The sequence below is a fragment of the Anabas testudineus genome, chromosome 5, assembly GCF_900324465.2.
Source record: "Anabas testudineus chromosome 5, fAnaTes1.2, whole genome shotgun sequence".
In the NCBI taxonomy this organism is placed as follows: Eukaryota; Metazoa; Chordata; class Actinopteri; order Anabantiformes; family Anabantidae; genus Anabas; species Anabas testudineus.
In genome coordinates, this window is record NC_046614.1 from 14,829,462 (window position 1) to 14,847,698 (window position 18,237).

At 37.9% G+C, this 18,237-nt stretch overlaps 1 protein-coding gene across 1 annotated transcript in view; it reads left to right on the forward strand.

The window, feature by feature from the left end:
• Window positions 1-18,237, forward strand: part of gnai2b (guanine nucleotide binding protein (G protein), alpha inhibiting activity polypeptide 2b) — a 31,010-nt gene that overhangs the window by 3,528 nt on the left and 9,245 nt on the right. Inside the window, exons 2-3 of the mRNA XM_026348290.1 lie at window positions 16,127-16,169; window positions 17,475-17,616. Of these exons, the coding sequence (XP_026204075.1) occupies window positions 16,127-16,169; window positions 17,475-17,616 (185 nt within the window). The remainder of the gene's footprint in view (window positions 1-16,126; window positions 16,170-17,474; window positions 17,617-18,237) is intronic.

An 18,237-nucleotide genomic window follows, 5' to 3' on the forward strand; every position in this document is an offset into this window, starting at 1 on the left:
CAGTAAGAAAACTCTGTTTACAGAGATTTGAGTGAGTAAATTAAACTCAAATTGTCGAAGAAAACAGGATTAAAATGGGATTTTGAAAAACGATAGGGCCACCCTCCACCAGTGGAAATTACACCCTTGAGCCTATTGGATTGGATTGTTTATAGAAGTTGGGATCAGTATCACCCTATTGAGGCACTTCTCCTATAACAAACAAATCTATGCCAAATGTTGTCGAGCTCACAGGCAGTATGAGGTTTCAGATGACAAAGATAACTGTTCTAGCTCGTGTATTTTCAGCTCCTGGCTGTTTAGCAGTGATAACACAATTTTAATGCAAAGCAATGCCAAAGGCAAAGTAAAGTAGACTAATTGGGTGTAGACAGAAAATATGATGATATACAAATGTTCTTTGAGTACAAAATGTATTCCAATCACAACCCTTATTTTGGTGCATGCAGAGTTGTGCTGTAACTATTACCTGTATGAAAGCCCAGTTAGTGTTGTTCCAGTTATTAATGTCTGAAATGGGAAAACACCGTACTTTCAGTTTCAGTTTCCCAGTCGCAGGTTTTTACCTGAAAAAGCAAGAATCTAATTTTTTTCCCCCAACATTACTCTTTTGAACCCCTCCCCTTAAATCTGCCTCCACTGCAGCTTATCTCTAATTCCCACCCCGGGCAGACGATAATAATAGTGCGTCACAGCAGACATGACTCACTTCTCACGACAGAGAGAAGGGCTGAGGTTGAGACTGTCCATCCAGAGATGACAACTTCACAACTACCCACAAACTAAAATAGTATACTTATGTACTTAGTCATGTCTCTGGTGAATACCACTAAGTCTTCAATAAGCAAAGGTGTAGTTATGTGCTGAACTAGCAAGAAATACGGCCTCACACTGCAGAAGCAGTTTTACTTTGATTTACAGTAGAGCTACCAGCTGTTGGTGAGCTTCTCTGTGTGAAGAAAATGAGCCAATGTTCAGTTAAACCTTGTAAATCCTCTGATAAAGAGTTTTTTGTAAGCATAAAGGAGCGATCTCTGCTCAAAGATTGTCCGAGGCGATTTAAGGATTCTTCTTAATGAGGCGGCTTGGCTCAAGGTCAGAGTCGACTAATGAGCCGGAGGTCAGGACATCTTTCAGGCCGTCATGCAAGCACATGTTTGTGTTGATTTGTTTGATTTTGGGTATGCAAATGAGATATTGTGTGTCTGGGAGTATTTCTTGATGTACTGTAACAGTGATACATATGGTGTTTGTGGAAGAGTGACTCATTTAAGGTTTAAATGACAAAATATGACGATACAGGAAGCTGAGGAAAAGAAGAAAGTTCATAGGAAGTTGAATGATGGCTCTCATAGACACCATTCATAAATGGTGTAATAGTAATAGCTTTAATTAACGGACATATTTATCACATCTGACAAATACATGCAAAATAACAGTCTGCACCAAAGTCCATTATCAACTCCCATCCTGTGTTTGGTGCAGATGACAGACCCGATCCTTCTCCATGTTTCATTTTCCTATCACATTTCCATTATCAGCCTCATTCATAATTTAGGGAGCTTCTTTTATCACGTTCCTTGCTCATCTTTTCACATTCCAGTCAGGCTCTCTCATACAGTAGGTGAAGAGTAACGAAGGCAGCCTCTAGTTTGTTTTGGCAAAAAAACAATATGATAGAGGAGTGAGAGAGGAGGTTTAAGGCGGGATTATTGTGTACGTTTGCTGCCATGTTTTACTGTAGAAGAGGTATAAACCTTTATGTTGGGAATGGAAGTAGTGATATTGCCACATTAGTCTCTCCTCGCCATTTGTGTCAAAGGTGAGAGATGGCTTAGGGTCTGGGTGTGAATGGGAGTGAAGTTTTGATTAAGTTTTATTTCTGAGACCAGTTGTTGAGAGAGGAGGTGATTTTTCTGCTGGCCCTGCTGCTGAAAATAGACGCAAGTAAGTAATTGCCTTTGGAAAAAATGTCAGAACACTTTAAAGGATAATGGGCAAAATCAAACGTCAGTTTGATCCGATTTGATTTATGAACCTCTCCACCAACGTCCCTGTATTTACCTTTTGATTTCTGAAGAGGAGAACATGCCCCTCTGTCTTGTGTTGTGCCTGTGTGTGTTCACACTGCCACCAGGACGGTCCAGTAAGAGAAACTTTAGACCAAAATGTGCTTGATAATATGATTAAGGTAGAATGACAATATTTCAAACTCCCATATTCTACAGAAATAGCTAACTCAAATGAAATGCCATTCATCACTCAATATGTGTGTGTGCATGAAAGCACCATCTTCTGTAACTTGTAAAATATAAGATAGGTTTTTATGTAGATATTATTATTTACACAAAAAACAATGTTGAAAGATAAAAAAAATGTTTTCCCAAAATTGTTCTGGTAATAGAAACAAAATGCAACAACTTACAAATTAATCAGTATACGCATGAAGCATAGATGTCAGCTGATGAGTTAAAGAGAATAGAACAGCTGCTTCAGACAGACGTGTCCAGACGGATGATGAGATCACAGCGTTGCTCCAATGAATATATGAACCACTTTTCACTATTCGAGGTTTGTCACTCCTTTAATCATGTCGTTGTGTTACACCCTTTTCTTTTGCAGTGACTTATTATGACCCAATTGCAAACCACAAGCAGTTTACCTCAATAAGCCAACTGCTGTTATTCACACAATGGTTTTGGATAAAAACGTGCTTTTGTTGGCGTTTTCATTTGCAGGTTTTCTCAAAATTTGGATCGAAATTCGTGCTACATTTGGTTGACGTGTAGCAAATTTTGTCCATGAGGGAGTAAGCATAGATCCGGACTTACAGGTTCACTAACAATGGCAATACAAAAAGTGCATAAAATGACCTAAAGACAAATGAGATGCGAGTGGTTTGTAATAAATACATTTCTGGAAATACTATTATAACTTTACTTACATACTGTACATAATGATCTGCATTCTCAGTAGTTCAGATGTCAGGATTGTGGAGGGACAATTAGTCTACAGCACCAAGATTTCAAGATCCATTCAGTGTCAGTGTATCAACACTCTAGCTTTGCTGTTTGAATTGTCTGCAGCAAAACACACTCAGTACTTTCAGCAGTGTTTATGATCAGTGCACCTGAGGCGGAGTGCATTATGTTGAAACTCTATATTCCAACATTAAACGTCAGTCATTGATTTGATTCCCTGTTGATTCCTGGCATAGCTATCAAACCCATCTACACAGATAAAAATAAAAAAAAACCCACACAGTAGTTTCACCGTTTACATTTAATATCACTGCCCCAAAAAATACAACATTCATTTTCCATTTAGAGACGTTTTTTATGTGCTCCACACATGCAATGTGTGAAACACAAGCCAGTGGAAGGTGTGACTTGTACTGTACTTACATAAAAACAGGAACTGCATTGCCAGGAGGGGCACTGTGTCGTCAAGCTGGTGTCATCTGTATAAATAAAGGCAGGTTCTGAATTACAGAGGCACGGTACTGATGCAATTTGAAGTTTAAAGACAAAACAGATATTCAGTTGACATGATTAAATGTGGGCTGACAGCTGGGAAATATAAATTTCTTTGCCATGTGAGCCTTTATGTTGAATGTATTTTCAGTGTTAGTATTTGCATTAGAAAAACCTCCGACAGGAAAAGTGCTGTTACGGCTTGAGTGTATTGAATCTTCGCTGAATGAAGTTAAAATAGTTTTCTCAGTTATTCAGCTTCACAGAGACGAACCACACTTGCCTCCATTCCTCTCTGCCTGGTTGCCATGGTTATATTCATACTGAATGATAGACGTAATACATTTTTTAATTCACTTCATTCTGCGACAACAGCAGGCACCAAAATACTTTCAGTCAGATCATATGATGTAAAATGAAAAGAAAGTTAACTGAGGTAACAGGATGATGTTTTGACTCTTTTGAATCAAGGTTATTTTATCTGTTTACCTCAGTGAAAGAAAAAAACACATGCTGGGAATACTTTACAGAAAATACAGTTTTCCAAGTGATTAAAACTTGATTACTATGGCCGAGAGAACAATAACCCTCCTACCTCACATTGGCTGGTGGACAATAGTCTTCATATTTTGAATTATTTTTCCTTGATGTGTCGGATAATGACTCACATGCCATCATCTCTTTAAAAGGCATTTTTCTGTTGTTGTTAGGATGATTGTAAATTTCTCTATTCATTCTTTCTTTCTTTTTTTCTTGTAGACCGTGAAAAATTCAAAATAAGAAACAAACACGTTTGAAAAATTCATTTCTGAGGCAATAAAATACCCTCTTTATTCTGTTAGACCCCTCATCTTGTGAGTCATATTTACTTATCTGTTGTAACACGATCACAGATAAACATTTGAAATGGTTTAAATAGAAGAGTAGCACAAGAACAGAAGATGTGTTTGTTGTTTCCCGCTTGTGGTCCCATACCACTTTTTTTTAGTAAAGTCATCTAATATTGATGTTTTTTAAAGCAGCTGACTAAAGAATGTTGAAATGAAGAGAAAATGAAAGTGCCTTTATCCTGGAATTGCTGCTTGTAGCCACAGCGACTGCTTTTCAGCAAAACCTTTATACTCTATTCACATTTCGTTTCAATGCTATGCTGACATGTACTTAACTTAACAACATCAGTCATCTTCACACCTACAATCGCCATTAACAGTTAAAAATTCTGCACCCAACAGAGAACCTGAAAGTCCTGGGAATTAAAGTATGTCTGAAAATCTTCTTGGTCAGATAGTGGTTTTATTTGAAGGCCAGATCCTGCAGATAAGGGTTGATTTAATGTGTATTAATCACTGTCTGCCTCATGAAAATATATTAATAATGGCTCGTAAATAAATTGGGCATGCCCTTTTTTAAAATTGCTCCAGATTTTTTAAAAGTTCACATGGGACATTTAGTTTGGTTGAATGCTTTCTGAATTAATTTGACAGTTACTGTCCCAGGGTGAAGTCAGGCTGCATAAGATTTGAATATCATTAACTGGAGTTCACCTCTGGACTCAACTTGTAACAAAAATGTAGTTCCAGTCCAAATTTTGTTCATTTAGTTTTTTTTTAATCCTTCATCAATCTGTCATCTGTCTATCTGTAAATTCAGTTTAATTGAATTTATGGTGAACTATCATTATTTACAACTGTTTCTCCCATTAAATAGTTTGTATGTGTTAGATACTCTACACAATTCACATTATAGCCAATTACAGCCGTTTGAGAATGCATATGAATATGTTCAGTACTAAATATATAGAATGAAGTACTGTATCAGATTTATTATCATGTTAGTTCATTTCTGATCTGTGGTGTGTTGCTCATTTGTCATTGTCTCTTATTCATTTGCTGTGGGTTAAGTGAGAGTTAGTGTTTTTCTCCAAGCACCTCAGTAATCCAGCTAATAGTATATTGATTTCCAATATTGCCACGCACAATTCATTCATTTATACACACAGAGATCCTTCTCTGCAGGTTGGTGGACCAGTCAAGTGTTTAAAATGAATTAATAGATAACTATCGCAGCACATCACATTTATTAGCATGCTGATGGATTTTTCACATTGACATCTTTGTTTTTTTTCTGAAAAAGAAAGAGATTAAAATTGTGCAGCAAACTAATTTGACACTTAGTTGACTGTAAAGCAGAAGCCATTTTAAGAACTGAAAAATAAATAATGACCCAAGTGCATTTCCTACTTTACCTGCTGTACTATATGGTAATTTTACTGTCAGTCAGCATAAAAAAACAATGGCAGTCACTTCCTGTTTGCTAAATAATGCACCACGTTGCTGTCCGCCATTTTAATTGACTCAAACATTTCCCCACAAATAAAATAAGGTAGTATGAATGGCATGGAGTTCTGTGGTTAAAAGGAAGACTATTCATTCATCAGCAGTGTGTCTCTGTATAGCCTTATAATTATTTCAGACAACTGACACCAACAAACAAGTAATGTGTATAATTAGTATAAATGTTCTTTATTATGTATATATTTAATTTATGTATCCTATTGCTGTTTACTTCCATCAAAATACAACAGCTGCAGTTAAAAATACAGCACAGTTAAGGCTGCTGCTGAATGAGTCTTTGCCTTAAGAGTGTTATAGTTTTTTTTTTTTCTACTGTCATCCCACGCAAACGTGTAAATGTGTTGATCTTTGTAATTTAGTTTTGGTGAGGCAATGTGGTGCTGTAACCATGACAACTAATCCAGTGCATGCACATACAAGGCCGCCGAACATTTCTCTACGAGCTCTGCCAGAACTGACCTTTATATATCAACATTTAGATGTATTTTGCAGGTACAAGTGCCACAATATCCCATTTGTCTTCCAGAATGTGAGCCATCAGGTCAGGAGTAATGAAACAGCTGCTATGATATACAACAAGCATCTTATAGCCACATGGGGATGTCAGGGAAAATGATGTTGTTTTTAGTTAACAGATGGGCTGTGTGTATAGTCAGAGAGCCCCTACACTATACAGATACACAGAACAGGCTGTGGAGAGTTTAATAAATTACACTGACTAAGCTCATGACCAGCACGAAGCTATGCAAGCACAGTTTGACTGCTCCTCTGTCCTCCCCTGTATTACACCTTTTAGTTTGAAATAGCATCCTGCTTTTTAGACAGATCCCTTTAAAGTTATTCCACCTGGCTACCGTATGACTTTTGTGTGCCTCAATCGAAGCTTCATATAATAATGTCCAAACAAAAGAGCAATGAGAAGGGGGTCTAAAGACCAATTTTAAGGTTAAGACTAGGTTTTAGGGTTAGGGGAAAAGTTTAGAGTGAGCCAGTTGGTTGTGATGGTTAGGGTAAGGTAAAAAATTGAAAATTGATACAGAGTAGATTAACATGGCCTGTGTGTGTGTGTGTGTGTGTGTGTGTGTGTGTGCGTGTGCACATAACTTGACATGCTGGTATGCAGAAACATTGGGAGGTGGGAGAGTAAGCACCGTGATTTCCAGGCAAACACCAGCTGTGACAGTTTGATATGTGAGGAGTCATTTCCAGACACAGTGAATTAATTAAAGGGGAACAAAAGAATGATATAGTTCATATTCTTTACCATAAAGTCTGCACTTAATATATTTTCCAAATTTGTGACTTCGATCTCGACACAGTGAACAACCAGACTCTCTGTCATCATTTCTGTATTGATATTTTCTTCAGTTGCTTCTTCTGTGGTCTAAGTGTGCATATTAATTATCTTGGTGTTACATGTGTTCTGTAATTTTTTAACAAATTGGACACACAGCTAATCTTAGATGGAAATTGTTAAATGCATGAATGCAAAATGGACCATACACTAAAAAAAACATATGTGACATATATTTTTGTCTCAAAACCACCTGACTAGCAACTCTAGCGTATAAGTAATACATTGGTTTCATTTAATGTGTTCCATCCTCTTGCTACAAAGCCAACAGCAACATTTTTCTAGTCGTTTGTCTGCTCATTTCTTAGTACTGAACAGGTGAGTTTTTCCAGATCTCTGAAGAGCTTCCGCATGTTAAGTGTTGTTATCAGTGATCAATACTAACTCACTTGATTAGTATAATTAATAGGGTAGGGTAAGGCTAAGAACATTCAGATTTTTTTTTGTAAATGACGCAGCTAATGTCTTTATGTTCTCCTTCATACCTGATGCTTCTGATAATGTGTGGAATCATTCAATACAAGTCAATTCAGTTTTATTTGTATAGCGCCAAATCACAACAGAAGTCATCTCAGGGCACTTTACACTTTACAGTGTAAGGTTTAAGACCTTACATATATAACTGTATACAGAATTATATAGAAAACCCAACAATCCTATTTCAGCAAGCACTAGGCGACAGTGCAGAGGAAAAACTCCCTTTAGGGGAGGAAACCTCCAGCAGAACCAGGCTCACCGGTTGGGGTGAGTGGAAAGAGGAAAGAGAAAAGAACAGCAGGCAACAAAAAACAACAACAAGCAGCAAAAACACTGAGCAGGTAGGACCAGTAACTGCACTCTGGAGATACAGAGCTTCGAGCCGAGGATACCTGCAGAGGACTACAGTAGTACTCACTGTCCGAGTTCCCAGTTATATTGTTTGTAAGAACACAATCGATTTCTGTGACTAATGTGTCTCAGAGTAAACATTTCAAAAGAAAGGGTCTAATCTTTCTGATGTTATAGAGGGCAAAAATAACCACCCATGCTATAGAATATTAGATGTTAGTCATTTATTCATTTTAAAATTGCATATGAACCAGTGCAGCGGAGATTAATTTGAACAGATAAGATCTGTTAGTGCAGCACTGGTAGTACTGTTCCATTCTGGTACAAGCACAATTTCATCCTGAGACGTCACAGCCCTGTTAAAAGCTATCTACACATAATCTGATGTTGGCAGATAGACCTCTTTGCTGGAAACGTCGGATTTACTTCAGGTTATATCACTGGGAAGTAATACGTTTTTGAGATATCGAGCAGTTGACATCCTAATGTCACTTAAAAAAATGTCAAGAATGTCTGGATCATTGCCTTTGAAGAGGAGACACACTTGGGAATGACTGGCACGGCAATAAAATGAAGCATTTCACTTGTTTATTATCCAGTCGTGAGGAAGTATTTACAAATAAAAGAATTAGAACAACAGTGGCACGGCACGGCACAGAACGGGTGTTGTCTAGTGGCTCCGAAGGTTGTGCTGAAAAGGTACAAAGCAGTCAAGAGCAGTGCTGCTGACACGTATCTGTTCCATTTAAACGGGACGATCAATGGTGCTGAAGGATGCATTGAGGTCTGAAAGGATTAGAAGTAGCAACTCACTTGCTTTTGTTATTAGAAGACAGCGATGCAGTGTGTCTCTGCTACATCCGTTCAGTTGCTCTTCCTCAAGAAGCAGATTGTGTTGAATACATACTGTATGTTTTCTGCATCATGCATCATGTCACAGCTGCTCGTACGTTTGTCTTGCTGTTGCTGATTTGCGTGTACGACAATGAGCTCCCACTTGTCTCTCTGTTGATTTTTTCCTGATCCTCTTTTTTCTGATCCTGTTTGACATGAGTCTTTAAAATGGTTCTTTTTCATCTGCGTTGCTTTCATTGGTACAAGCCGGAGCTGCAGAGGTGAATTTGGCACCAGACATAAAAGGTGATTGCCTACAGTGAGCTAAGCTACTGTCACGTTTTTTTTTTTTTGTGTCTTCACCGTCTAACACATAATGTTCACACATAATGATGTGCTACATTGATTTCAAAAGAACACTGCCGGGGTTTTATGAAGCTCAGGAGCAGTTTTTAACATAGAAATTGTCAGATATATATTAAGCATCCAGGTCACAGAAATGTGTAGATGCAGCTTATGAGTGCACACAACAAGTGTTTAAACAATATTAGCATTGGCTGTACAATCTGAGTGCAGCATAAATCCTACTCTGCAGAGCAACGCAGTGAAGCTCCACTGCTCCCTGCGAGGCTGATGACCTACTTTTTCACTCCAGGCGATAACATACTGTATTGTATCCAACTATGTAAAATTCTTCCATTGCTCTCTGCATGTACAAAGGGTTGAGCTGGTGGTAGTTTGGAAGGGCTATAGGGTGCAGTGCTGCTGGTTATAACACCTTTCCCAGTTAGGCACCCACCAGGACCTGCATGTGGTGATACAGTAAACTAATCTAGGTCTTTGTTCCCCTGGCGGCCTGAAGTGGTTGAGTGCCTGCATGAAATAATTCAAAGGCAGCTGCTATCTGCAGGTCAATAAAGGGAAGTTAGAAAAAGGCTTTACTTCAGACTCTGTAAAAGAAAAAGACAAGGTTCTTAATAAAAGCCCACTGGCGGAGGGCAATGGACCATGTGTTTCATTGTAAAATAAAAAAAACTCCACTTATAAATGATTACTTTCTCTCACACAGACACATACATGATAACTTGTATCTATTTACATACACAAGCATGGGCAGAGAGAGTTTAATCAACTCTGTCTTAAAGATTTTACCTAAATTATTTAGTTTCAATGTGTCTTTTTCACTCATGCTACCTTCAGGCTGTTGGGTCAGCAAAGTATAATAACACTGACAAATGTTCATCTTGTGTTTTCGTTTTTGAACATGTTAAACATAATAATGTTAATTTAGACACACAGCTGTTATCAAGCAACATTGACATTGATTTGGAGATGTGTTTCTAGTCACCTGAGGTGTCCATTCACTCCCTATTTAACTCTGTTTTGGTCTCCTCCAACAATTGGGGGAAATATCTGAATCTGTAGCCGCTCAGTGATCCACTGTGTTCGTGCTCAGTGATTTTTCACATGTAATTTTCTAAAAATAATAACTGATGATAGTGAGGAGAATGAACCACAACAGTTAAATTATGGTATGTTTCTGTTTCTGTAGTTATTAAATATTCATCAATATTCTTCAACACTGTTGTTAAAAAGTGATCAGATTAAGTTCTGGAGAATTTGAGAAAATGCCTAAAAATCAAACCTAAATACATTCCTGCTACAAACAGCCTACATTTATCAGATATTGTGCAGTATGTCCACATTAATCATTGTAGTTTAGGAAGAAAACACATGTGTTTACCTATAATGTCACATCTACTTGTGTCATTGTGTTCCTCCAGTACGCTGTGACATGGCTTGAAATAGCAACTGCATCACTGTGAAACATTATACGACCATCCAGTAGCAGAGGATGAATACTGCTGGTCCTGACTTTTTCTTTAGTCTCATCACTGGGTTGACATTTTTGTTTTCTAGTGAAAAAGAAAAGACTACAACTACTGGATAGATCTGTGGTTCCAGAAAGGGATATTTATCCAGTGAAGTATCTCTATAACTGCTAGAGTGATGCAACATTGTGTAAGGATAATAATGATTAACATCCTGAGGACAAATACTTGAATATTTGATCCTGAGCTATGAATTTGCACAACCATCAGGCGGATAGTTGTGGTTTTGAATGGCATTTTTTTTATCCAGTATGAAGTGTAATAACTTGAGTGATGCCCTCACTTTTCTATAATCATAATACTTTGGTTTGTGACTAAATGTTTGGCTCCAGTAAGTATGAATTTCTAGCTGTCAGAGTTTATTGTGCATTTTAATTACAAATACCCTGAATTGCATGTTCAGGTATGCTCAATAGTTTAAACATTTCTGACCCTTACATTGCTCCTGGAGAACTTTTCAGAAATCTTGAAACAGCTGGAACTGACAGTGTTACAGATCTGTAACTCCAGCTGATGCCTTTATCACCATCACTTCGAAGTCGGTTAGGGTTAGAAAAATCAGTACATGTTTTCTAAGTATGTAAAATCATATGACGTTCATTTTTTTTTTCATCAAAAAAGCTTAATATAGCTTCTACCTGCAGCACCTGGGGCTGTGACTGTGTCCTGCCTACATGATAACCATCATGCACTGTGACTTTAGTTGCAGTTATGAAGCATGTGTCATAAAATTTTCATTACAGCTGAATCAGTAATTGCTATTACTCCGTTTTCATTTTCCGGAGCCGTGTGATGTCATCTTCTCTACAGTCTTGTATTTTCTTCACAGCCAGAATGATGCTGAACCTAGACTTTAGTTCCACGATGTGCTGAGTGTGGTTTTTTTTTCCTGCAGCAAGAGCAGAACACCACTTCACTTCACAACTTCGACTAGTACATAATCCCCCTGTATAATCATATAGCAAATGTTTTACAGCATTTTGAATAATTTATTTATATCTATTGTAGGTTAGATAGATAAAATGTAATGTTAGTCTTAGTGCAGGCAGATGTTATATTAAGATCAGGTCTGTGCTTTCATGGTCTGCAGACTGGTCTAAGAAACTTACAGGAGCATTGTGATGTTCCTGCATTTCTTTTTGTCCAACCAAAAGACAACTTAAAGCTGTCAAGTTTACAATCCAAGTGCCTTATCCTTGTCATAGTTGCATATCTGTAGAGTAATTTCTCTATTGAATGCTGAACTGAGAAATCCCCACTAACACTTGTACTTTGTAGATAACAAACCCTTTGATTCAATCATGTTCTTGTTCATAACTAATTATTTTATCTTACATCGGAAATTGTTAGTAGCTCACTGAAAATCTGGAATCTGGAATATAATCGCTCCTTTCATTTCCGTGTTTTAAAGTTTTACTGGAGAGACGCATTTCAAGATCAAAGGCCAGAATTTAGTAACCTATCACTGCAAATTAACACCTTATAAAAGTAATGCACTCATTTTGGTTTTAGTGCTATAATTAGAGAAGGTTCTTGCATAGTAATTATATTAAGTGGGTCATTTAGTGGATAGGTTGGTAAGAACAGTCTGTACTCAAGAGAGAGTTTTAGAGTTCTTCATAAGATCCTGTGACATACTCATATTTGCAGTTGCGTGAAGTTAAGCAAACCACTAATGTGCTGGTGGTGAAGTGACACAGGAATCAAGAACAAAAACAAGTAATTGCCCGCTAATGCTCACCGAACGCTCTGCAGCTTGCTCTTCAATGTTACTCATTGCTACATGTATTCTGTGAAGCCTCCATTACTCATCTTTCTTTTCAGTTTGTTCGTAGTTGCTGAACTTGCAGCTGAACTCTGTATTTATCTGCAAAATGGCAGAAAACCTGTGATGAATATTCATGGCGTTATCAGGCACCAATGTCAGTCTTCATCTGATTACTTTTTGTCTTAAGTGCTTAGTCCTCTCACAAACCCACAGTTTTCTGTGCATCCTCCTCCTCCATCTCCTGCTCGTTTGTCACTCTGCTCCATGTTGTCCACCTCTACTCCCGACGCCTCCTGTCTGTCCTCTTCTTAACTGCCTCTTAATTACAGTGCCATCTCTTCTAAAGCTTTGCTCTAAATTGCCCTCAGTCTCATTCTTTTTTTTTTCAATTGCCATGAATCACTTTTAGGGCCTTTTTAGTTACTGCTAAATAAATGCTGGTTTGTCTCTGCCCAATAAAGCCATGCTTTATAGGGTTAAGGTGATACTGTGTCAACTTTTCCAAAGGGAATCTGCACCTTGTGAGCTACACCAGAGCAGTTTTAACTTCCTCCCTGTTGTATGCAGCTATTCTCGGCAAACTTATAACCTGACTTATGTTAGCCTGGAACTCATAATTAAAGCGTATGGGTCAAATACAAATCTCCTGAAGTCAGGTGTCACCAGTGAGATGTCTTATGCTTTGCATTTTTATGTCTTTTCCCCTTCTACACACACTTAGTAGTTTCCCTTCCCTAGCTTCCCTTGCACTGTGGCTGTAGCCTAAGTGCTGCTCTGGGGAGGATGCAAACAACCACTTGTCTCTTCTGATAAACATGGAGTCAGACTAGACATTTAGTCACACATAGTTTAATATAGGGTGCCCACAGAAGTCAGATGCATTGCTGTAGAGGACTAAGGGGTGAAACAATTTAATAATTCAATCATTAAAATTATAATTATACATTTTCTGCCATATTAGTGTTTTGTGCTACGGAACTGCTCTTGAGTTTTTCTTGGTTCTAGATAAAGGTGCAGTAGTAGTATAGTTGACAGGCGATTGACATTATCTGCTTTGAGATTGTGTTTGATGCTTGTGTGTTTGCTGAGATCTGGATTTCTCATCAGTCCATGAATGAATACTTTGTCTTTTCTGCAGCGGGTGACTGAGACTGCAGCCAAGCTGTCATTGAAGTGAGCGGGCCTGTGAGAGTATTGGGTGTGTTGAGCGAGGCAGTTGTGTTTTCTCTAGCCTGGCCACTGTGATCCTCATGCTACAAATCATGTTATTATCTTTGTTATGTTTTCTGGCGTGCTCTGAAACCAACAAGGGAGCAGCTATGAATAGGGTTGAAGATCCAGAAAGAGCGGGGTGGCGTCGTCTTCTCGTTGCCAGAAAGTGTTTCTGTTGTAACGGCACTAAAAAGAAAGAGCTTGTCCACTCTGCCAACACAGCACACAGGGGGATCTTTGTAATACTGATCAGTCCCCATTACTGCTTCAACTCTGGAGAAGCACAGGACTTCATGTACGATGGATACATGTTTTCAATCAGAATATACAGGGCCTAAAAAAGTATTGGATGTTTCATCCTTTTATTGACATTATAAATCGATCATGGTCTTTGTAGAAACCTGTTTTCACTTTGACATTAATGAGGTATTTTCTGTAACCATGACCATTATTGTTTATAATGTCAATAAAAGGATGAAACATCCAAGGGGGTTAATGCTTTTTAGAGGCACTGTACTGCTGCATATTCCCAAATAAAAGAACTGAATGTTTTAACTATTCAGTTTGATGTTATTGGGTGGGTATTTGCTGATATACTAGTGGTAGTAAGCAATAATAACAGGTGTTGAAATCAATTATGCATCTAGTCATTTTATCGGCACATTAACACTGGGTTAATATCCTGCTCAGTGGCAATTGATTAATCCTGTGCAGCAGCTCTTTTCCCCCTGATGATTAAATGCTGTTTTAACTGTCAGCAATGTCTGTATCTGAATTAATGATGAGACTAAAATGTAGACGGGTCCCACCAGGACAAATTAACTTTCTGCAATTTGTCATTTTGAATAATTTGATAAACAACACTGTTTACCAACTTTAAGGGTATTGGCCATCTGTTTAGCATCTGTTCAGAGGACAACAGCTAGGTCCATAATGCCTGTATTGTCAGTGAGCTAGTTATGTATGATAGTGTATAGTGTAATGCATTAAATACATAATTATGGTGATGTCTTATTATGCCTTATTAGTGTCCCACTCCACTATGGTATCTTACTAAAACCATATCAAAAAGCTTATGATTTTCTGTTCACACACATATCATCATATTAGCCGATATATCTTTACCTGAACCTAAATATTGATTATAGGGTTGTGCCTTAAAGCTGCAATAAGATGTTTTGATCCTGCAAAACCTTTCCCCTGAAGAAGCACAAGCACACTGACCATTTCTCCTAAAAAACTTTGAACACGAAGGCGTTTCGTTTTCACTGCTGTTCATTCGAGTGTTCAGCTCCCATTGGGCTTGAAATATTAATGGATGAGTTTTATTCTGGAGTCAGGAAGGTGACCTTCATGCATGTGTTTGTCCACAGAGAGACGGGTATTCCACTTTCCACCAACCACTTTTTAACCTTCATGGTGAGATTCTTACACATGGGCCTATAGCTCTGATTTGTATAATGTTTTTATATTATTGCTAGATTAAAAAGTTTGTACTTCACAATTCATTCAAGTATAAGTTGGAAACATAAAAAGATTCAACTGAAACTGTGAAAATAAAGCTGAAAATGTTAAGCAATAAAAAAGAGACATATTTCTTATAAAAAAAAAAGGGATTATGCAGGTACCTGTATGCATGTGTGCTTATCTAGGAACAAGACGTGTGTGACAGCTTGTGTGACAGCAAACCCAGCCCCTCATATTGCCTCGTTGATTCCTCTTTCTCAGAAAAGTGCTGGATGCGTGTGAATATGATGAGTGTTGGCAGCATGACGAGGGAGCAATGCTGTTCCCACTTGCTCCGTCAGGCCAGGGATGGGCTAATGTTTGCTGGCAGGGCCGGGTCAGGTGGTGTGAAAGGACAGTGCCTGGTGGCATGATCTTGTCAGTACAAAGGATGTGCCAGATACTTATTCATTTCAAAAACATAACAATGGTGTTGAAGCAGATCTCTTTACTCATGATTCAATACAAAGTTTATTTGATAAAAAAAAAACAAAGCAGTCAACACATTAATTCTGTATGTCATGAATTGGCTATTTGCTGCTATGCAGTACATGCTGACACAGCACTAATGATTGTTTTAATGTTCAATGAATCTTTGATCTGTTATTGTTAATCCACAGAACTACAAATTTTCTTCCTAATAAGGTCTTTGGTGTGTCATGTCTTAATAGTTAATTCATACTGATGGTTTCACATCACTGACTTTTTCAAGTCCTTCAATCCTGTGGATTAAATATTATTGTTTCCTTCAATGCCCCATTAATATGATTTATTATTCATATTTTTATATAAATTGATTACCAGGTTTCTAAAAACTATAATAACACAAAAGTGTTTTTTACGCAGAAAATATCATCAGATGTCCCAACTTTCTTTGTAACGCTCTTCCTCTAATGTACCAACAGGTGCTGGGGAGTCGGGAAAGAGTACCATCGTAAAGCAGATGAAGTAAGTTACAAAAGTGTTTTAACACTCAGTCTTTTCTATTTAACACAAAGACACATTATTGACTTTGGAACTTGGTTAGCATGCTGGGTGAGCTGTTAAAAAATAATAGCCAAATATGACCAAAGACGGTCTTACATAGCCAAATTAGGTTTATGTAACAGATGAATTCCATTATAGTCTCCTAATAAAATAGATCCCAATACTTGTTTTACCAAAGAAGCCAAAGGAAGAAGAAGAAGAAGACTTCATCTATCAAGTTGTGTTGTCCTGCTGTTTTCTTCCTCTAGAGCTGAAAGGAAATGTTGTTTGGCTCATTTTTAAATGATGATGTATTTAGAAAAGATCAAAAGAAAGATCATACACAGCCATGTGAACACCTGATGGTCCTCTTGTCCCCGACGTTGTGATCATACTTCACTTATCTAACCTCCTCTTTTGCACTCATGTCCTCAGAATATGAGGTATATTAAATCAGATGTTATAGCTTAATAGTTTGTAGTAGGAACCACTTGACTTTCATCTCTATGGTTTTATAGGATATCATGGTCTGCCCTGTTTGTTATAGTCTTTGACTTCCAATAACACAAGAATAGTGCGACAAGTTTCTAAATACAGAGGATGTTGTAACGTTGTGCACCAATCAGAACACACACACGGACACACACACAACCCTAAATGGCTTAATTATTCACATTCCTCTGGGCTAGCCAGGCACCAAATCTATTTTTTATGAGCTTGGAGCTGGAACAGTCTGTTGCTTTTTGAAGCCAGGTTATTAACACGTACAGGCACAAAGATAAATCAGCCTGCAAGACAGAAACCTTCATAACACTGACCTATTATGTAAAATTACCCATCAGAGTGTGTAAACGCATGTAAACACAACATTGCAGCAGAGAAGCATGAATATTCTTTGAACAACTTAAACATTAGGCAACTGCAACATGTTCTTAATTACTACCATTGATTGTCTTATGAATCCGCACATTGTTAAAGACAGATGTTTTACTTAGAATCAATGTGAGGGTGTCTCAGTTTGTTCCCTCTGCACTTGCAGCCTTATGAAATCCGGATGATCACATTTTGGAGGCACACTGATCAGGCACTAAGTTCTCTTAATATCAAGTTGAGAGTTGTAACTTCGCAAAAGGTAAACTTAGGATAAACTGCACCAGAGTTGAGGCAGATCCAGCTCTGCCTCCCATTCATTTGGAAACTCTAGGAACCGCAAGTAGACCTGCACTCTAGTATTTTGCTTCTAAGATGCTAAAAGATCTGTAAATGCACACTTCTTGATATTTGCAGGATCATCCATGAAGATGGCTACTCAGAAGATGAGTGTAAGCAGTACCGAGCAGTGGTTTATAGTAATACCATCCAGTCTATCATGGCCATTGTTAAAGCCATGGCAAATCTCAAGATAGACTACAGCAACCCTGCCAGAGTGGTAAGACACACAAACACACACACACACAACAACACTATGTATTTATTTTAGTTTGACATCAGAGCTCTTTAATTGGTAAACTCTTACATCAGATGGCAACAAATGGTTTGATATCAAACTATATAAGTTTGAGGGGTCTACTCGCAAATGTCAGTGACTGTGTTGTTATACAAAGAAGAGCACAGAAAACTGACAAAAGCCATGAACACAGTGTGAGAATGCAGAATTCAGTTGATCTTACTTACTGTGAACAGATCCAGATCCCCCTCAGGCCACAACCAAACAATGCTGGTGTTATCTGCAGCATCTTGAAGTTATATATTTACACAGTCATTAGGAGTCGTTCTTGCCCAGAGCTGAAATCACAAAGTTTACCTTTTCACATTTTCTTCTGTGTCCAAATAAAAAAAAAAAGAAAAAGTCAGTTACATCACCGCTGTCTCTGAAACAACCAATTTATTTCCTCACTTATGCACATTGTAGTGGACAGAGGTTGTTTCAAGACATTGCCTTAGAGAAAAAAACAGGCCTGTTTTTTATTCTATATCTTATCTGCCCAATTCTTGTTCAACTAAAAAATCTGGCAGCAAGTTGTGGCAGAGTTTTAAACAAATATGGGCT